The sequence below is a fragment of the Corythoichthys intestinalis genome, chromosome 13 (assembly GCF_030265065.1).
Source record: "Corythoichthys intestinalis isolate RoL2023-P3 chromosome 13, ASM3026506v1, whole genome shotgun sequence".
NCBI lineage: Eukaryota > Metazoa > Chordata > Actinopteri > Syngnathiformes > Syngnathidae > Corythoichthys > Corythoichthys intestinalis.
The window spans coordinates 3,118,328-3,139,839 of NC_080407.1; the positions used below are offsets into that span (position 1 = coordinate 3,118,328).

The following is a 21,512-nucleotide window of genomic DNA, read 5'->3' on the forward strand; positions in this document are numbered from 1 at the left end:
AATGAAACGAAGGCTTGACTGCAATGTTTAACACTTACTCTAACTATATAGTCGTTCACAAGTAGGGTGACCACTTCCATATGGTCAAAATGGAGATTTAAAAAAAAAACAAACAAAAACAAAAACATACTTGCAGTGTATTTTCATCAACAATTAAGTTTTGCACGATTTATAGATCATATTTGTGTCACTAAATGGTTTAGGAAAAAATTCTAATTAAAAGGTCAAACTTTGACTATTTAGTTTACCATAACCTTTTTCAAATTGCAACATGCCCAAGAACAAATCTTATTTTGAAACAGTGTTCTGCCAAAATATTCTACACAGCGAAACATCCTACTAATGCCCAGTCAGTTAAAAGCAGCGAGTACTTATGATTTTCATTTTTATTGAGTTTTTTTTACCTTTTGAAGGAATCTAACCTTTTAGCCAGACTGCCGGAATCACGCCATCTGAACCGCCGGACCTGCGCTGGCGCAGGTCCAATGACCCGGGCTGGCGAAATTCCGACTACCCAGCCAAAAGGCTGAACTCTGCGCATTCACCTTAGTCTTAACCCCTTGTACTAATTCCATTTTGAAAGCTGGAAGAAAGCTTCAAAACACAAGTTGCCAATTTATTCAGGTCAGCAGCGATCAAATGGCAAGGCGAAACAGCAACAGACCCAAGTGAGGAGACAGACTCAGGGTCACCATATCACAAGTCGACAAAAGGTTCCCGAGAAGAAATTACAACGATTAGTTAAACATTGTCTTTTTGAAGCCTCTCGTGGGGCGGGCCGTGGGCAGAAAGAGGTGTGTATGGTTCTGCTTCTGTTGCAGATTTGGGCGGTCAAGTTCGTGTGTCACCGTTGCTGGGTCATGGTTAATGAGACAACTGAGGTGGGAGGTTCGATGCACCTCACCGTCCGAGAGGCATCGCGCTATCAAACTTAGAGTTGTTTTTGTTATCGGGTGTTGTGGTAGTACAGGACGTCCCGCCATTTGTTCTGGACTGTCCTGAAGAGCTGATTGCGGGATTTGGTGTTGCAGACGTGGGCTTGGAGGGGTCTTGCCTATCACCTGGTAGTCAGCGCCAAGCTTGCGCAGTCACCTGCATGACGCACGCATTGGGCTTCCGTGGTCAGAAGGAGTCATGTATCTCTTATGCCCTATGTCAAATATATTCTGTTTTCCTTAAACCATGATATAATTGCTATTTATTTTATATTGGGTACGTTAGAGTCATACAGTCAAATCGTAAATACGAGAAAAGATACTATTCCCCGATTGATTATATGAAGTGTGATAGAGTAATACAAACAGTCGAACGGTAAATACGATAAAATATACTATTCCCTTCACTTTCCATTGCCTCAAAGTACTTTTGGCGTGTTTTCCTCTGATAGCTTTTAAGCATTGCATTTTTTTTGTGGTAGCGTTAAAGCAGAGTATTTATCTGTTGACCACATTAGTCACGTAGTGTATTTAAACCACCCATATACTGTTTTGTTTAAGTATTTTCTTAAGGCATTTTTTAGTATGTTTTTCCTGTATGCATCGAAACAAAAGAAGCTTAAAGCACACGGTACCGATATAGGATATTTTGGCAGAAAAGCCGTATTAACGGTGTGCATTTGTAACAGACAAAACTCTTAGGAACAAGATTTTTTTGGTGAATAAGCAATGTGAGCATCGAACGCCTCAAAAGAAGTGAACCCTTTAAAAGAGGAACAATTTTACAAAGTACAGCTGCAGTTATTTTATTATCCAGAGGTGAGAGGAAAAAGGTTTTCAATGTGGACGCACCGGCAAAGCGTGCAGAAGAGTTGAAAGTCTGTGTTGCCGAACGACAGCCCCAAAACATCACAGTTCTAGAGGAGATCTGCATGGAGGAATGGGCCAAAATACCAGCAACAATGTGCGAAAAACATGTGAAGAGTTACAGAAAACGTTTGGCCTCCGTTATTGCCAACAAAGGGTACATAACAAAGTATTGAGATGAACTTTTGGTATTGACCAAATACTTATTTTCCACCATGATTTGCAAATAAATTCTTTAAAAATCAAACAATGTGATTTTCTGTTTTTTTTCTTTCCCCCACATTCTGTCTCTCATGGTTGAGGTTTACCCATATTGACAATTACAGGCCTCTCTAATATTTTCAAGTGGGAGAACTTACACAATTAGTGGATGACTAAATACTTATTTGCCCCACTTAATAGTTTTTGTTTAACAATTCCTTACTTGGACTGACAAAGTTCCTGGCAACGTTTCAGATTTCACGCAGCATTCTCGCGTACCTCCACGTGACGGATGATCGCATCGTTTTGTGTCGTGTCAGCGAATCGACGCAGGAAGCGTCCGTTTTAATGAGGAGGTTTAAACCTCTCATCAGGTTAGATTACAGCCAGGGATTAGCGACTCAAGAAGGGCGTCGCAAAGTGGACTACAAAAGGAATCCAGTGGTTCCCGCCCTTCTTCACCGGCTGTTGTGCGACTGTCAAGCGGCGCTTACAGTTAAGACCGGTCGGTCGGGCATCATGGGCAACTCGACGGGCTGCACGGTGGATGACCTGCAAGCGGTCGAGATGCACTTGTGGTACAAAAAGTTTATGACGGAATGCCCGTCGGGGCAGCTCACCCTGCACGAGTTCAAGCAGTTCTTCGGTCTGAAAGGCCTGGACTCGGAGGCGAACGCGTACGTCGAGCAGATGTTCCGCACTTTTGACATGAACAAGGTATGCTTTTTTGCATCTGATAAATTGAAGTGATTCTAGAATATTTATTTGAAATAATCTAATACCCATGTATACAAACTCAAATTGCCATTGACGGGAATAGATGTCAATGGTAGCGAATGAGGGAAAAGTATAGCAAATGATCATTTTATGTGGAAAATTGAAGACAAATATGTTCATTTACATATTGCAGTGGCATGTTTACTTGAAAATGAAGAATCTTTAATATACATATGTTTTTTTAATAGTCGTTTTAAATTTGATTATTTCTGAAATTGTTATTTTAAACACGTTTGGTGCCTTATACATAAATTATTCCATCATAAGTATTTAAAATTCAATATGAAATATTTTTATCGTATGGGGAAAAACAATTTTTCAAATAATATTAAATATAGAATTTTTAATTGACAATCTTTAATAGAAGTACAAAAATTGACAATACTGAAAATGAAAAAAATACCAAATAAAGGTACCGAATAATTCTCTATTTACCATACTAGAATTTAAATTTAGTTATTTGATTATTCCATTTTCATTTTAATGCTTTTGCCCCCCCTCCCAATGCTTTTTGATGTCCATACATTTAATGTAAATTTAGGCATCAAGCGGTAAATCTCGAAAACTTTTCTTTATTCAATTTGAAGTTGAATGATTCCAATCGACATAACGGAAAATAAATGCATCAATTCCGATGAATATTTTCAGCGCTTTTACAACAGTTTTCAAATTAAGTTCATTTGAATATAACCTCGATCAATGATTCACAATGATAACCTGAGAGACGACGTCATAGATCAAGCCATGTTTCAGTTTTTGTGGTCCTCAAATGATTATGATTAAAGGTGATACACATAAACTTCACTTGACTTGACGCAATGTTTGAATGAAGTATACATTTTAAACTTTTTTTTCTTACCATTGACGACACCGCAAATATTTCACACTAATTATTTGGACCGGCTAAATTTTGTTTCCAATCCTCTTCTTATGGGTTTGCTTCCAATAACTTGTACGTCGACGCCCTCTGCAGCTTTGGACGGCATCAGTTTGGCTCTTGTAAATAAACTGGTATTTATTGTTCATTTTCTTGGAAATATTTTGTCCCATGAACCCGTGAAAGGATGACCTTTCCCCAAGGACGTCTAATTTTGAGATTAGCGAGATTATCTGACAGGGCGACGGCAATCTACCAGATACGCTTGCGGTCGGATAATTGGCCAATTAGGATTTAAATCAAGTGATTTGCAATTAAGCGATCAAAATGGCGCTTTTTAGGACGGCTACATCGACTTCATGGAGTACGTGGCGGCGCTCAGCCTGGTGATGCGCGGCAAAATGGAGCACAAGCTACGCTGGTATTTCAAGCTCTACGACGTGGACGGCAACGGTTGCATCGACCGACACGAGCTGCTCAACATCATCAAGGTGAGCGTCGACGCAAGGATCGCTTAATCTGGAGGTTAACGGCGACGTTGTGCTTCCGACAGGCTATTCGCGCTATTAACGGTAACGACAACCAGGAGGTGACGGCGGAGGACTTCACCAACAGCGTCTTCAACAGGATCGACATCAACGGCGACGGTGAGTGCGGTAAATCGGTAAAATGAGTTCACTGTACTGACATCTCGGGCCGTACCGACAGGCGAGCTGTCACTCGAAGAGTTCGTGGCGGGCGCGCGTACCGACGAAGACTTCATGGAAGTGATGATGAAGAGTCTGGACCTGACGCACATCGTGGCCATGATTCACAGCAGGCGGCACAGCGTTTAGCAAAGTTTATTCATGGCGTCAATATTTTGGAAATCAAGTTGCGCTCAAACTGAATTCAGTCAGAAACGAGGAATTCAGTGAATACAGTTGACTTGTTTGAATGTGTTTTTGTCATATTTTTACTGTTATTTTACAAGATGGTGAATGAGCTTCTGCCAGGAACTCAAATTACAAAAGTAGATCAGCAGCATTCGACTAGTGCCTTTTTGGTCGGATTGTTTGTATAATAAAGTCATGTCACATGCGGGGATGATATTTTTTTTTGTGTGTGATTAAACTCCTCAGTTGAGATGTCGGAATTTACATTGAATAAATAGAAATGTAGAACTGGAGGAAGACATAAGTATATGAAAACAGGATTAATTCAAAAAAACACTATCGAAAATTAAATTGAAAAAAATAGAGCCATTATGCGAACATCGTTCGAAAAAAAATAGAAGTAAATACGGAACATGTTAATTGTTTCATACAGATTTCATTTCAAATTAGAAAAAAAAATCTTCTATTGTTTGTTATTCAATCTATTAGGATTTTCCCATTTTTAATAGTCATAATCATTTTTAAACATATATGGCAGAAAACTCAGACGAGTGAAAAAGCAGTTTCTGCTCTTGCACTCCTCTATAAAAGAAACTGCTGTATTTTAAGCCAAAAAAACTGTTGTGTTTAATAGAACAACATGTCTATATGCTGCCATAGCAGATTAATGGCGCATGAAGCCCCCGAACTATTTTTAATTTGTCCGTTTTACCCTGGAAACCCCCGTTCACAGACGTCGCGCAACCGCTTTTGTTTCAACCCAGCCATAAAACGAAGGTAATTAATTATATTTATTAGGGCTGTCAAACGATTAAAATTTTTAATCGAGTTAATTACAGCTTAAAAATTAATTTTAATTAATCGCAATTCAAACCATTTATAAAATATGCCATATTTTTCTGTAAATTATTGTTGGAATGGAAAGATGAGACACAAGATGGATATATACATTCAACATCCGGTACATAAGGACTGTATTTGTTTATAAGAATAAATCAACAAGATGACAGTTATACAATTTTTTATACAAATTTTATATTAAACCCCCTCTTAATGTTTTCGTTTTATTAAAACTTGTAAAATTTTCAATCAAAAAATAAACTAGTAGCCCACCATTGTTGATGTCAATAATTACACAATGCTCATGGGTGCTTAAGCCCATAAAATCAGTCGCACCCAAGCGCCAGCAGAGGGCGACAAAACTCCAAAAACATTGCACATGGACACTTGGACATTGCACTGTGCTGTCATTTTAATCTGAGCGGAGCATGTGCGTTAATTGCGTCAAATATTTTAACGTGATTAATTCAAAAAATTAATTACCGCCCGTTAACACAATAATTTTGACAGCCCTAATATTTATTATTTAAAATGTCTGTCGTTTTTGGCTTACAATCATGAATTGATTTCTCATATTTCGTTTAAAAAAAAAAAAAAAAATTCACTCACATACAGTGGGGAGAACAAGTATTTGATACACTGCCAATGGGTTTTCCCATTGACAGTGTATCAAATACTTGTTCTCCCCACTGTATTTTAAACTTTTAAACAAATTATGTCACAATGAAAAAAAATGGCGTCTGTAAAAAAGTCACGGATATCTACCTCATAACTATCGCTTAATTGTATTTTTTTTTGTTACTGTCGCATTTTCTCAGATGTTAGATGATAAATAATAGATCCAAACAAAGAAAATTGAAAAAAAAAAAAGTTTAAAAGGGTAAATATGAAAAATAAAATCTCGACCACTCCTCGATGTCTGCGATTTCTGCATCGCGACCCTTGTTATATTACCATGTTTCACCCATAAAATCCCCAAACAATCCAGCTGTGGCCATTCACAGCTGTGTCTTGACACTCAGTGATACATGCAACATGGATTTTTTGGATCGAAACAAGGTAAGTACTAAGTAAGTAAGTAATATCTGTCATGGCATCTGTAATTCTGCTCTCGCGTGCTCTTGCCTCCAGATAGGGTTTTGCTGTTTAAAAAAAAAATTTTTTTTTTTTTAAATGCCCTCCTGTTCAAATTTTTTCTTCCCTCATAAAATGGAGATTTTAAGCTTTCCAATGATGTATCACGCATGCACATCGGATAACTTTGAAATTTGGCCAAATTGGGGGTCTCAGAGCGGAACTTCAAGTCACCTGAGTGTTTTCCACCATATATGAATGTTATTTTAATATGCATTTCTGATAAAACTATTTTACTTTATATTACCGGTAAATGTGGAATTTTACACTTTTAGTATTTTCATTTTTAATTTTCAAATATATCTATTTTTAAAATTACGATGATTTTCATGTATTCCCCAATGCCTTTTGATGGATATTTATTAAATTTAAATTCAGCCACCAATGGGTTAAACATAATCTTCGCAAATACATGTAGCATAACGCTCTGTATTTCGAATGATTGTCACTTTCCGACCTTCACCCAATAGAATCGACCAAAAGAGTCAATATTTGTGTGAAAATGAGTTGATTTATTATGTCATGACCACGCCGCACAAAAACAATCCCTCATAAGAAGTCGTAAAGATACTTGACAATATCGAAATTCACCGTCCTGGGAAGATAAAAGACAACGTATGCGTGTGTGTTGTCGTTGGAAACATCACACGTGTATCCGCACATACCTGGAAATAGCGCTAATGAAGTCCAAAGAGACGGCGCATTTATATTTTGGGGCGTCCAGCTGGTCGGCGTGACTGACTTGAGTTAAAAGCTGCAAGGTGACCAGCGAGGAAATCTGAAGGAGATCGGACAGCAAGCTAGAACGATTGGTCGCAGTGGCTAGCGGAATCGAAAGCTCACCTGAGAGAAGATGCTAGCTGTGGGCGCCACCCTGCTGTCCACCACGCTGTAAAAGATGGCGAGCAGGCGGTCCAACGGGAAAGGTTTCGGTCCCAGAAGGTGGTTGCTCGTCTTTGTAGACGGAGACAAATGACGTGGAATATCTCCTGCCGTATTTCATATCAAGCGCTCGCTTACCTTTTCATTCCCTTTCAGGAATTTGCTTTTCTTGATTTTGCCGTGATGCTGTTGGCAACGTTGCGTCATGTAAGTTCTCATATTTTTTCACATTAATAATTCATGACCTCACCTTGACGAAGAAGCGCTTGTCAGTGCGGGCGGGATTGTAGGACGCCAGGTAAGCGGCGATAAGCAGGAACTTGGAGTAAAACGGCAATTCCACGTGGGTATGAGCCGACAAACCTGACCGCGTGGGGGAAAAAAATCATATGAATTCATATGTAGTCATACCGGCATAGGCACCGTCTAACTGTTTGCATTACACTAACACACCTAATATAGTGAATCGGGGAATAGAATCGTTTCTCGTATTTACTGTTTGTATTACTCTTAACACACCCAATTTAAAATAAATAGCACTTACACCATAGTTTAAGGAAAACAAGCAGAATATAGGGCATAAGAGATACATGACGCCTTCTGATCATAGAAGCCCAGCGCGTGCGTCATGCAACTGACTGAGCAAGATTGACACACCAACTCCCGCAAGCAGTTCTTGCGGAGAGTTCAGAACAAATAGCGGGACGCCCTGTCCCAACACAAGGAAAACCAACGCCCGATATCCAACTGATAACACGACTGACAAGCCTCCAAAAGCCCCTTTGACGCGGAGGTGGTAAAATCCACAACCCTCGTTGCCCTGACAACAGTCACTTCCGAATCCTCCAGTCCAATCCACAGACAGACCATCCTAAACACACCCTTCTTTTTGCCCACAGCCCGCCCCGCGAGAGCCTCCAAAAGACTGAATGTTTAACTAAGCGTTGCCATTTTTCTCGGGGACCCGAATAAATTGTCAATTTGTTCTCATTGAGCCTTCTTCTAGCTTTCAAAATGGAGTCAGTACAAAGGGTTAAGACTAAGGTGAACGCGCGGAATTTGGCCTTCTGGCCGAATTGTCAAATCTCGCCAGCCCGGGTCATTGGAGCTGTGCCAGCACAGGTCCGGCGGTTCGGCTGGTGCGATTCCAGCAGTCTGGCTAGAAGGTCAGATTCATTTGGACAATTTATATATATATATATATATATATACATACACACTACCATTCAAAAGTTTGGGGTCGCTTAAACCCCAAACTTTTGAACGATGGTGTACACACATATATATATATATATATATATATATATATACATATATACTAGTATACATTCCTTAAACTATGGTATAAGTGCTATTTATTTTATATTGGGTGTGTTATAGTAGTACAAACAGTCAAACAGTAAATGTTAGAAACAATACTATTACCAGTGATTTTATTATGTGTGTTAGAGTAATGCAGTTAGACGGTGCCTACGAAAAAAGGTACCATCTCCTTCAATACATATTTCCAATTCAACTATAATGAACATTTCTAGAATGGAAGCCAAGTAACGCTAATAATGCTAGCAACGTACCTGTGTGTGAAGCCTCGCTTTGTTTATGTATTTCCTTTTAATATCAATGTATAATCAATCACCACACATCTACGTAGTAGGATTATGGAGCAGTGCAGACAATCCCCATTAAAGAAATACTGAAGATACACTGCTATCGCTAACCCAAAAGTAATCTGGAAGTTCAGTGACATCACTGTGAATAAAACTTATTGGGATGCATTCAGCGTTGTGATAGTGACCTCTTAAAGGGCCGGTTGGCGTCTCAACTTGCTGATTCTTCTCCCACTCCAGGCTGAAAAACACACGTGACTGTAAACACTTGATTAGGGAAGCATTTCAAGGAGACACTCACCTGGATACCTCCCTTAGGTAAACCGTTTGCATGGCTTTCTTCAGATGAGGCTCGATGTTTCTCCACAGCTTGTGCGAGTCGCTTTCGGTTGCTGGCGTCCAAAATAAATAAATAAATAAAACTCAAATCCATCCTTGTCCTATTTAAGCCACTCAAAATCTTACCTTTCCCTTCAGTCACAGGCTCACAGAATTTGGCAAAGTTGAGCGCAGCCTAAAGCAAAAATAATCATGAAAACCAACAACGGCCGAGTGATTTTCGAGGCGCGACCCACCAGGTGGCGTAGCTCTCGGAGGTCCCTGCAGACTATGTAGAAGACGCCTAACAGGACGTGGATGTAGGAGGCGTAGAAGTCGGCAGAGTAGGACGGGTGGCTGTCCCGGGACAATATTTGGTGAAGCTCCGCTAAAAAAAGAGGGAAAAAATATTACAAGGAAGTAAAATGGATGCTCTCACATTGACCTATCACATTCACCTCTGGTATAATCGGGGAAGTGGAGCTGTATAGGCTCCAAGCAGCCCGTGTTTGGCCGGAAGGTGTCCCACGGGATATCGCTGAGAAGGAAAACACTCACGTTGTCCTCCACCTACAGGTAGGGGTCAAATTTTCAAAAAATGAAATATTACTCCTAAACCAAATGACAAATCCTCACCAGTTCTTGAAGACGCACGAGAACCGAAATCAGATTAGCGTCCATGTCACGCAGAAGCTCTGCTTTTTCCAACACCTGAAGAACAAAAACGCACGCTGAAGATAATGATGGAGTGACATTTTCTGCGAGTTTACTGACAATGTAGCGCGTCTGTTCAGCGGCAGAGAGAGAGCGATGCTTCCTGTATACGCGGACGAAATCAGACAGCGACGGGTAGCGAGGCAGATCGGCGGCGGCATCTCCTCCGAAGAAGGTCAGCAGGACTTGCTCGAAGAGCAGGGCGACGGAGATGCACTCGGCGCAGCTGACGGTGAGGTTGGGGAGCTGCAAGGACCATACAGCTTTAAAATAATTCCTCTTCACGTACCTTTACAAACACAAACACTTACCTCCAGTTCCTTCAACAGAATGCTCACCACGTGACTTTTCCCTGAGGCTCGATGACCATAAATGAAGACTGAAGGAACACTGTACAGCTGAGGCTGTTGGATTAAATATTACAATCAAAACGTTTTGTTATGCCAGCTTCAATTTATTCACTACCATTGAACAGGGTGTTAAGCGCTAATGTGTAATGCCCATTATTCCCAGCTCTTTACAAATGAGCACAAAGTACTACTAGTAGTACTTTAGAGCCCGGGGTCCTCAATTAGCAGACCGTGGTCCGGTACACCTCACTGCGGACCCACGAACAAAAAAAACTTTTTTCAACATATATAATTTGTATGAATCACTGATCTATCGCTATGCGCTACTATTCTATCGCTAAATTCTGTTTCATTTTTAGTCAAATATCTTGTTCTCACTTCTGTTGTCATCTCTATGACAACGATGCACTGATTGGCCGAGAGAGCCTGTGTGGATGCACTGATTGGCTGAGAGAGCGTGGACGGATGCGCTAATTGGCTGAGAGCGACTGCATGCAACAAGCTAGCGTGAACGGACCTCAGCAGTGTCAGCAACCTCAAACCCGAGTTGCAAACACTTTGCAATCTGTTTGTACATGCTGTATTGTACTTTGTTTTTCATTCAAGAACGTGAGTCATACCGTGAGCACTGAGCATACGTGATTTATTTATTTCCCCGTGTTACCCCAGCACTCTCGCTGCAGGCGGGCAACGTTCAAGATCACAACGTTAAGCAACGTGCACTAACACCGCACACGCCACTAGTAGAAGACCGAATCTAACAAAATGGCATGCTCAAAGTTGACCAAGAGAAGAAAAGTGGACAACGAAAATCGCCGTTTCAATGAGGAATGGAATGACAAATATCCGTCCATTTTACCAACTGCAAGTACCTATGTGCTTAATATGCTTGAAGACAGTTGCTCTGATAAAATGTGAAAATGTGAAATGCCATTATGTTAAAGAGCAAAGCTCTTTCGAAGATGTTTCCTCCTAAATCAGAATTGACAAGGCAAGAAATTAACAGGTTGAAGCAGTCATATCAAGAGTCAAGCAAGGTTATTGTTAAATCTATGACAACAACATATTACAACAGAGTGCTCACTCAGAGTGTCTGGGTGTTGGCCAAACACAAAAGGCAATTATCTGATTGCGAAATAATCAAATAGTGTATGACTGAAGTAATGATAGCAATATTCAAAGGGAAAGAAAAGGAGGAAATAACAACAAAAACCAAATCTCACTCTCAGATTTATCAACCACAAGACGCATTGAAGTACTGGCTGATGATGAGTAAACAGCTTTGTGACCCCCTAATGCCATTTCTCTCATTGAGCAGTGTTTTACAGTTATAATTGTTATGTTTGCACCTTTATGACAGAGCTTGTCGTTTATGTTCTGAACAAGTGAGCATGTACTGTACTACGTTTCGTGCACGTTTTTTTTTTGTCCAGCAGTTTTAGTTATAAAATGTACTGTCAAGTTATTGTTTGCACCGATGACAGATCTAGTCAATTATTTAGTGCACATGTGTAAACATTGTACTCTTATGTTTTTTTTTTTGTATTATTATTTTAAGTAAAAAAAAATGTTTTGTTAATTTATTTTCATTTAATCAGAATGTACATTGTATTTTTGTTTGGTCAAAAGAAAACCACATTTACCAGACCTGCCTTATACTTGACCGACATTAATAGATGGACCCATGGTTGTATGAAAAAAATAATTGTGGACCTTCAAGATTTGTATTTGAGGACCCCTGCTTTAGACTTTTTAAGACCCCGCGGATTCCCCGAGTCCTACCTCGCCCATGAGCGACAGTAGCATGATAGCTTGAGGCTCCCGACATGGCAGCTGTTCAGCCATCCTTAGCAAATTCTCCGTGTCGTAGCCTGGATGCTGCCCTTTTTGTCGAAGCGACGACATGTTTCCCCCTCAATTCGAAACGAGCTGACAGGTTAACTTCGCTCAGCTAGCATAGCTACCTGCCAAATGTTTGAAACTCGGCTGGAAGTCCGAAGACGAAACCGAGGAACGACGAAGGAAATGAGTCGTTTCAACAGCGAAGAAGTCGTACTCACGGAAGCTAACTAACTTACGAACTGACAAACATTGTAAAACAAAAAAGGAGACGATAAAAACGCTTAAAGTTCGGCAACCAAAGTTTCGCGCCTTTGTCGCAAAAACACGACGGTGTCAACCAATCACAATAAAGCATGTTTCAATGTATAATGGGTAATGTAGTTTTGTTAACGACGTGAAGTCAGTACGGTTCTATTGCTGCCTACAATGCGCTGGGAAAGATGAACATTCCCTCTGAGTCACGAGTACGTCTGGTTCATGCGATTTTGTTGTCACAAAACTCAACAAAAACAAAGCCGAAACGGACTTCATTTTGGTTAGTTGCGCGGGCAAAACTATACAAACGGTAAATTATTGTCCGTAAATTAGGTTTATAAATGTGTACACTACCTTTTTCTGCTGGCCTTAGGGGAAAAAGACTTGTAAATTGGCGTTACATCTTCTTGAAAAAAATGTAGTTTCTAACCATTCATGACTTTTTCGCGCGCCACCATTTTCAAAATTGGTCGACGCATCTCGGAAACGCGGTTATCAGGTGCTATTTTCGACTGGACAAGTTCTAGTTCCCATAATTATGACAAACCATGAAGGCAGCATATGAATCCCCTTTGCGCATGTGCGAAGCGATCAATCAGTGTTTTCAGCGGCGCCCTCTTGCGGTTAGCAGGGATGGATTACACCAGGCGTTATCAGTCTAATAAACGATGCGATGTCGGCACTACGATGTAATATGTATATACGAGTATATATTAACATAATAAGAGGGGGGAAATAATCATCGCCTAAATAACTGGTAAAGCATTTTATTTGGATTTGGCGGATTTTGATGCGTGAAATAATCTAATTTGTGCGTGTGAATGATTTTGTTATGATAATTCTTGCGTGGCAGGTGCAACGACACGCAAACGCACGCGCACACTGCACAACGTCAGACGGGGATTAAAGGATGTGGGTTATTCCTGAAATATCCACGGCGGCTGCGTACAGCGGACTCTTTCTCAGGGAGTAAAAACAGCTGCTCTCACGGGCCAAATTTGCTATTGGATGATTGACTTTGTTACATAAATCAATCGCGTCAAGTCAAGTGATGCTGTAAAGAGGAGGTGGAGTCGCCGATCGAGCCCTCCGAACCGTCGATGTGCCGCTGAGCGCGGGCGTCTTTCCTGTCAGGCGGCGGCCGAGGAGGAGCGCGATGGTACCCGGCGCGCCGAGCACCGGCACCAGCATGCTCCCCGCTTCTGAGGCGGCCAAGATCTACCAAACCAATTACGTGCGCAACTCCCGCGCCATCGGCGTGCTGTGGGCCATCTTCACCATCCTCTTCGCCATCGTCAACGTGGTGTGCTTCATCCAGCCGTACTGGATCGGCGACGGTGCCGACACTCCGCAGGCGGGCTACTTCGGCCTCTTCCACTACTGCATCGGTAGCGGCCTCTCTCGGGAGCTGACGTGCCAGGGAAGCTTCTCGGAGTTCTCCAGCATCCCGTCGAGCGCCTTCAAGGCCGCCGCATTCTTCATCGCAACATCCATGGTGTTGGTTCTCGGCTGCATCGGGTGCTTTACTCTCTTTTTTTTCTGCGGCACCGGCACTGTTTACAAGATTTGCGGTTGGATGCAGCTGGCTGCAGGTGCGACATGTCCGTATGTTGGGTCACTTTCAAAACTTAAATAGTACTGGAATATGTATTCGACAGAGGATATGTTCCTGGCAGAGGATAAAGAATAGATGCAGTTTAATGCATTTCCCCCTTGGAAATTGATCTATGGGTGCACTTGTTTTGACCCCTTTATAATCATTTGCTGCCATTGACGATATTAGACGTCCAAGCCATCTTGGCTGGGAGGGGTTGACAGCGATCTAAACCTATCTAAGTATCATCCATAATTTCTGCTGAAAATGTCCAAAATCGTCACCGATCATGTATTTAACTGACACCGTGATTTCAGTGCACAAATTGTTTTTAAAAATATTACAGCAGGAAGTGTTTGGGGGTAGTCAGAGGCGTAGCAAGGGTCCCCGGGGGCCCTTCGGAGTCACGTGACACACATACATACTCGCGCAGTATAATGAACACAAAGGTGGGGGGGTGCGAGTGTGCGATGCGTGCACGTACGGTCATCTTGGCCATAAAAGTGGCGAAAACTAAGCACTTTACACTGACTCATATGGATGTACTTACATTCGTTCATGGACGCACGCATTTTAACAGGTGGCCGTCTCTGCTCTAAATGCGCACCTTACGCCTATTCTCGCTCCCAGAATACCCAGCGCTTGTGACGTAGGACAATAACAGGACTGGTTGCTATGGGAACGTACGCATACCCAAGGAACCTTGCTAAAAGCAGTATTAAAATTGGCAATAAAATCGTTTAGGATTATTTTAGATGTATATATGTTATATTTTTCTTATAGAGTATTCGATGAGGAATACGATAGACCCATTCATAGACTTTTTTTTGGAAAAAAATCACCATTTTTTTAAGTAGTCACATGAATAACGAGGTGGCCTGTGAAAATCAACATAAAACAACTCGGCAAGGACTTTCTAGAGAGTACTTGGTGATTCGCTCTTTAGCTGACTGGACTTTCTTAGGCTACGTTCATACTACAGGTCTTAATGCACGAATCCGATTTTTTCGCGTTGTTCCGACTCAAGTGAGGCATTAACTTGACGGTCTGAACATGACAAGTCGCATAGAAATGGACCATTTCAAATCCAATCTGGGTCACTTTCGTATGTGGTTAAAATCCGATCTGGGCCACATTTTTCCAGACTGTCGCGGCGGTCTGTACTGTCCGGTCTCTCGAATCGGAATTCATGCAGCAATTACGTCATCAAAAAGCGAGAGAGATGCTACGGTAGCGTTGCAGCTGTGCGTTATTAGCACCTAGCTTGCCTTGAACACGGCTTTTTAGGTAGTGTCGGACTTGACAACAGTCATAAAAAAAATTTTTTAAAATGGGTTGAGGATAAGCCTGAGAATGATCGGTTTTCTGTCTGCTCCATATGAGAAATATTTCAACATTGCTTACACGGCCGAGAGTCGGGGCAAACTGTCCGTATGTGTGTGTGACATGCACAGACAGTGCGTGCATCCTATCGATCCATGTGCTTTGAATTATAAACCTAAACTGGGATTATTTATGTGTGTTATTTGTGTCCTCTTTTTAAAAAGCAAAATATGATATCCCTGGAATGACGGATGACAGCCAGCATGTGTGGTCATTTGTTTTGATGCTTCTGCGCATGCACTCTTGCTCAGCGCGTGTCGGACTGCGAATTAGTGCGCATGCGTAATACTTGAATGATCTCAATGGACAAAGGCAGTCTGAACGGGCACGCCAAAAAAACATATGACAAAAAAAATCGGATTTGTGCATTAAGACCTGTAGTATGAACCTAGCATTACACATGTAGAATATACGTGACATGGTTAGTAGTGATTGGGATTGATAACAGAATCGTTAGATAATCTGACAAATGATTCCATGGTATTGAAACACTCCCTACACTTGTCGCTGTGACAGAACAGTGAAGCTGCGTGTGCTAGCTGGGGGCCCTAGGGAATTGCCTGGTTTGCCTAATGGGACGCGACGCCTCTGGGGGTAGTGAGGCGGTTGGGGGAGATAGCGGATGTAAAGTGCAGACGAGTCAGGAGGATTAAAGGGGATCACCTCCTTTCACTAATGAGGATTTTCAAGGCGTGGTAAGTAATCTAACCCAAGCAAGTACTCATTGACAATTTAGCAATGAGGCTTGCCAAGCTAAAATAAGGGTAAACAACTAGCAAAGCAGAAGTTGTAGCTAAATTCAGCCTTGTTGCCGGGCAGATTCATGCGTGTCCTTGTTTTCCCGCGCCCGCCTTTGAAGTCAGGCGCCGAGGCCGTAGGGAAATATCTCTAACTTTTAAAGCGGAGAAAACGGTTTCTTCCGCGGCATTGAGCACGCGTGACTGTCGGGAGTTGGCCAATTTGAGAAAATTCAACTGGAATGAATTCAAGGCCTCAAAGGCATCGTTAACGTCGGATTTCATCGCCGGCGTCCGTCCGCAGGCACGTGTTTGATCCTGGGCTGCTTGATCTACCCGGACGGTTGGGACAGCGATGAGGTGAAGCGAATGTGTGGCGAGCGGACGGACAAGTACACGTTGGGCGCCTGCTCCCTACGGTGGGCCTACATCTTGGCCATTATGGGCATCATGGACGCCCTCATTCTCTCCTTCCTCGCCTTCGTGCTGGGCAACCGACAGGATAGCCTTATGGCTGACGAGCTGCTGGCGGACAGTAAGTCGAATCCCCTAAATATGAAAGTAAATGTGACACGATTTTAGATGCTTTTTCTTCCTAGAGAATTCCAACAATGCCATCTAACCAGCAAGGCAGTTTTCCCATGCTTCCAAAAGGTGAGGAATGTTAGCGAATTGGAATAATTTAAAAATATAACCAACCAAATCTGTGTTAATAATCTCTTTTTTCATTTTAAGTTTGGGACGTGACCTCTGCGAGATGGACAAGGACTGCTTGCTTCTTTTTGGGTAGAATTTTTGCCGGTGTGGTCCACGCGGATTAACGAGGACTTTTTATGGACCAAATTCATGATGTAATTTGCCATTTTGCTACACTTCTATGTTTGATGTAAAGTCGCAGAGGTTTTAAATTATGAAAGAAGAAATAGTTTATAGTCTGAGCGTAGTGATTACATCAATGTGCCATCCATTTCATGTCGTGGAGTACAAGTCCTTCAAAAAGAAAGAAAATACGAGAAAAAAAAATCAACACAATCCATCTACCTCTACGGTCATTATTGTTTTCGTGGTGACACAATGGTGCTTTGAGGTACGAATTTAACTCATTCCGTTGCCACGCTCGTGACTCACAATACATTGTATATAATAAAGTACGTGAATGACTGGTATGGTAGTCATTCTTCGCAGAAGATGAAGACATTTTCAACTGTTCCAATTCAGTGATACACAAGATCAGTCAACCACTAATTGTGCAAGTTCTCCCACTTGAAAATATTAGAGAGGCCTGTAATTGTCAACATGGGTAAACCTATGCTACTATCAGTAACACAATGCGCTGCCAGGGACTCAAATCCTGCTCTGCCAGACGTGTCCCCCTGTTGAAGAAAGTACACGTCCAGGCCAGTCTGCGGTTCGCTAGAGAGCATTTGGATGATCCAGAAGAGGACTGGGAGAATGTGTTATGGTCAGATGAAACCAAAATAGAACTTTTTGGTAGAAACACAAGTTCTCTTGTTTGGATGAAAAAGAATACTGAATTGCACCATACCCACTGTGAAGCACGGGGTGGAAACATCATGCTTTGGGGCTGTTTTTCTGCAAAGGGACCAGGGCGACTGATCTGTGTAAAGGAAAGAATGAATGGGGCCACGTATCGAGAGATTTTGAGTGAAAATCTCCTTCCATCAGCAAGGGTGTTGAAGATGAGACGTGGCTGAGTCTTTCAGCATGACAGTGATTCCAAACACATAGCCGAGTGGCTTCGTAAGAAGCATTTCAAGGTCCTGGAGTGGCCTCGCCAGTCTCTAGATCTCAACCCCATAGAAAATCTGTGGAGGGAGTTGAAAGTCCGTGTTGCCCAACGACAGCCCCAAAACATCACTGCTCTAGAGGAGATCTGCATGGAGGAATGGGCCAAAATACCAGCAACGGTGTGTGAAAAGCTCGTGAAGAGTTACAGAAAACATTTGGGCTCCGTTATTGCCAACAAAGAGTACATAACAAAGTACTGAGATGAACTTTTGGTATTGACCAAACACATTTTTTCCACCATGATTTGCAAATAAATTGTTCAAAAATCAAACAATGTGATTTTATTTTTTTCCCCCCACATTCTGTCTCTCATGGTTGAGGTTTACCCATGTTGACAATTACAGGCCTCTCTAATATTTTCAAGTGGGAGAACAATTACTGGTTGACTAAATACTTATTTGCCCCACTATCTAATTATATATATCAAGCTAATAATTGAGCAAATTCTCGTTCAAAGTTCTCATTTTGACAGCATGTTCTATAAACAGGTTAAAATTTCAGACCATGCTGCCAATTGGTCTGTGGTTTTCCCTCATACCAAGTGCAAGTCAACCTTCCACTGAGCAAACCAGTTCCTCCTCCCATCAGATCCAGGGCTAAAAAACCTGGTCTAAAGAGCTGCTTCTCCTTGATTTGGCATCCGAAAATAGGGCTTTGCGTTTCTTTACCTTAGCCGAACCTCAAACTTACTCACCGAACGAACCCAGGTTAAGAACCACTGGTTTTGATGCATACAGGAAGAACGAACTACAAAGTGGCTTAAACGTACTAAAATCAAATAAGGGTGTTATACATACACTATGTGGTTTGAAGCGACCACAAGGCTTAAAAACAGGAAAAAACACGCTCAAACTATTTTGAGGCAGTTAAGACTCAATAAAAATGAAAATAGTAAGTATTCGCCCTTGGACCCCACCTACCGGACGTTCATCTTGGGGGTGGGGGGGCTGTTTTTTTCATAACGCACCTGGGCCCAGTTCACATTTGTTCCGCCACTGCACAAGATGTATTTCCTCCACCTGTATGTTTTCATAAAAAAAGAAAATTAAAAAATTGCAGTTTTGAGGCCAGGAATCTATACCAAGAAACAGCGCTCGCTAGTGGCCACAACTGAAAGTGCAAACTTATAGGGTCTACTTTAAAAAATACCGCAATTTTATCGTTTTTAACCTATCTGCATGTATTTTCACGATCAAATTAAGAGGCAAAATGTCCATAAAAGAGTGGAGTGTATCACCTTGACATCATTTCCGTTAAATAAAGAGCAAATTTGAAAATGCTTCAATTTCTTCAAAAATGCAACGTCAAACTGAAGTGTTTATAAAACTGTCATAACAGTGATTTATTATAATGAACCATGAAAATAGCCAACCAGTGCAGTGTTTGTGAGCTCCTCCCCTCAGCACAAACACACTCACACACACGAATAATAATATTAATAATAATAATAATAATAATAAAAAATAAACAGGACAAAGTCAATGAGTCCAGAGAAGGTGGAAATAAAAAATAATGCTACAGTCACGGAAACATTCAGCTTTGCCAAGAAGAGCGTTCCTATGTACAACCATGTTTGAAAAATGGAGGGGCGCGATGCCAGCGAATTGTACAGGCGTAGAAAAAAAAAAAAAAAAAAAAGAACGACAGCAGATATTTACAAACGTGTTCTTGGTGAAAGCCGGCGTAACCACCTATTATACATTTCGATACACTTTCTACAAGTAACGCTCCTTATTCAAAAAATAATAAACTGCTAGCATAACTGCGGGACCTCTCGAAAGACCGCCGAACACACAAACTCATTCCCGCGTTCCGATTTTTTTCGGATGTGAGACTGAGGAAAAATTTTTGTCTTCACGGGAGGAAAAAACGGTGTAACACGCCGGTGCCATTGACGGTGAGAAGAATTTCAGTGTGTTTATCACTGATAGACGTCCAATCTATTTGAAGTGGGAGGGTTCCACTTCAAATGGATTGGACGTCTATCGCCGTCGATGGCAGGCAGAGTTGAAACAGAAGGGCGAGGCGGGGAAAAGGCTGGAATGTCCAATGCTAAACGAACAAAGTGCGGCAGGAACAACAGGAACCCGAACGAGACGCACAACAGTGAACTCCTCGCCCGCCCGTTGCGAGAAGGAAGTAGAAAACCAGAAGGGCGCAAAGAGCACCACCAGGGGGCGCCATCTTTTACAGTATCACTTCAAGAGGATGTCAGTCTTTTTTTTTTTTTTTTTTTTTTTTAAATTTCGATGAAATACCCTTTGAACCAACAATCAGCTGTTTTTCCACTGGCCATAAAAAAACTACATTGCCCTGTTGTTTAGGGTCACAAAATGACAGGAATTTTTAAAGTGGGAAGATTTCCATGGGAATCGACAGGAATGAACCGGGAATTGAAGGTCGGACTGGGATACGATTCGTTTTCTGGACTATAAGTCGCACTTTTGACTTCGGTGCGACTTATAGTCGGTATTCATTTTGATTTCGTTCCCGTTGAAACTCATGGAAAGCTTCCAATTTGGAATATTTTCCTATGGAAATGCCCTTCGCAAGCAGACCCGGGCCCCCGCGCCCCCCTCGTGCAGAGTTCAGTGCCACCCTGTGCTCAGGTAACCCGAAGTGTGGAAGGGCGCGGAAGAAGCGGGGGCCCGCGGGTTCGGCAACTGAGGTGTGGCGGCCGAGCCTTGCTGAGTCTGTTGCGGGGGCGGAGGCGGGGGCGGCGGCAGTCCGGTCTGCTGGAGGGACGGGGGGTACGCCGACGGGGGCACCGCGGAGTTAGTGAGCAAAGTTGTCTGGAACCCTGCCAAGTTCTGAAAGTGGTGGGCGCCGCCGGATGGGTTGGGCGGCGGAGGGGGCGGCGGCGGAGGCGGGGTGAGGGACAGGGGCGGCTGCTGCTGCTGAGTCGAGGGCTGGCCCTGCGTCAGCGCGGGGGCGGCCGCAAGCATTATCTGCTGGATAGGGGCGGCTTGCAGGTTGACGTGCAGTAGGGTGGGGCCTGACATGGGGTGCGGGGGCGGAGGGGGCGGGGGAGGAGGCGGGGCGGCCGAGGTTTGGTAGTGCACGCTGTGGGGAAGAGTCTGCATTAGGCCCTGAGAGCCAGGGGAGTAGGAGGGCGTCACCGTCGCTTTGAATCCCGGGAAGGCAGTTTGAGAAGGGAAGTAGCCCGTGGAGGCGGGCGGTGGAGGCGGGGGCGGCGGCGGAGGGGCGCCCTGAGCGCCGTACTGGACGAACGAAGGCGCAGGGGCCTGCCCCGAAGTTTGGTTCTGGGAGGAGAAGAGCGCCCTTTGACTGCGGTAGGTCGAGCTCTGAGGCTGCCCGTGGAGGAGCACCGACCCCGGGTAGTGCGCCGCCGACGAGGTCGGCGGAGGGTGCGGCTTGGTCGGGGTGACGGGCGCCGATTTCGACTTGGGCGGCTGCGGGGTCGGGTTGCCCGCTCGAGGGGGACCGTCGCCTTCTTCCTCTTTCCAGTTCGAGGGCAAGGCGGGAACGGGAGAGCCCGGCTGCACGCCGACGAC

The 21,512-nt window shown here is 43.0% G+C and overlaps 4 protein-coding genes across 8 annotated transcripts in view; 2 read left to right on the forward strand and 2 right to left on the reverse strand.

Annotated features, from left to right (window-relative positions):
• Nucleotides 1-2,443: 2,443 nt before the first annotated feature.
• On the forward strand, nucleotides 2,444-4,743 carry guca1aa (guanylate cyclase activator 1Aa). The gene is made up of 4 exons (XM_057855634.1): nucleotides 2,444-2,720; nucleotides 3,999-4,148; nucleotides 4,211-4,304; nucleotides 4,366-4,743. The coding sequence occupies exons 1-4, from the start codon at nucleotides 2,523-2,525 to the stop codon at nucleotides 4,491-4,493; spliced, it is 570 nt and encodes a 189-aa protein (XP_057711617.1). The 5' UTR covers nucleotides 2,444-2,522; the 3' UTR covers nucleotides 4,494-4,743.
• Nucleotides 4,744-6,984: 2,241 nt separating this feature from the next.
• On the reverse strand, nucleotides 6,985-13,992 carry orc5 (origin recognition complex, subunit 5). Its single transcript, XM_057855631.1, has 14 exons — nucleotides 12,160-13,992; nucleotides 10,339-10,431; nucleotides 10,088-10,273; nucleotides 9,950-10,024; nucleotides 9,772-9,883; nucleotides 9,571-9,701; nucleotides 9,461-9,509; nucleotides 9,297-9,387; nucleotides 9,184-9,236; nucleotides 7,639-7,751; nucleotides 7,527-7,574; nucleotides 7,350-7,460; nucleotides 7,172-7,284; nucleotides 6,985-7,101 (listed from the first exon to the last, which is right to left on the reverse strand). Exons 1-14 carry the CDS (start codon nucleotides 12,280-12,282, stop codon nucleotides 7,056-7,058), a joined length of 1,344 nt encoding a protein of 447 aa, XP_057711614.1. The 5' UTR covers nucleotides 12,283-13,992; the 3' UTR covers nucleotides 6,985-7,055.
• Nucleotides 13,031-20,263, forward strand: lhfpl3 (LHFPL tetraspan subfamily member 3). Of its 2 annotated transcripts, none has more exons than XR_009066742.1 (4): nucleotides 13,031-14,066; nucleotides 16,493-16,723; nucleotides 16,771-16,842; nucleotides 16,924-20,263. XR_009066742.1 is itself a non-coding variant. In XM_057855635.1 (4 exons), exons 1-3 carry the CDS (start codon nucleotides 13,631-13,633, stop codon nucleotides 16,808-16,810), a joined length of 690 nt encoding a protein of 229 aa, XP_057711618.1. In that variant the 5' UTR covers nucleotides 13,060-13,630; the 3' UTR covers nucleotides 16,811-16,842; nucleotides 16,924-20,263. The 2 variants fall into 2 exon arrangements, 1 of the variants encoding a protein (XP_057711618.1); XM_057855635.1 differs by having other exon boundaries at nucleotides 13,060-14,066; nucleotides 16,788-16,842.
• kmt2e (lysine (K)-specific methyltransferase 2E) overlaps nucleotides 19,004-21,512 on the reverse strand; it is a 36,057-nt gene continuing 33,548 nt past the window's right edge. For 2 of the 4 annotated variants that reach the window (XM_057855624.1, XM_057855623.1), the window contains exon 23: nucleotides 19,004-21,497. In XM_057855624.1, coding sequence (XP_057711607.1) covers nucleotides 20,586-21,497 — 912 coding nt within the window. In that variant the 3' untranslated portion in view covers nucleotides 19,004-20,585. The remainder of the gene's footprint in view (nucleotides 21,498-21,512) is intronic. The other 2 variants (XM_057855622.1, XM_057855625.1) reach the window with 2 other exon arrangements.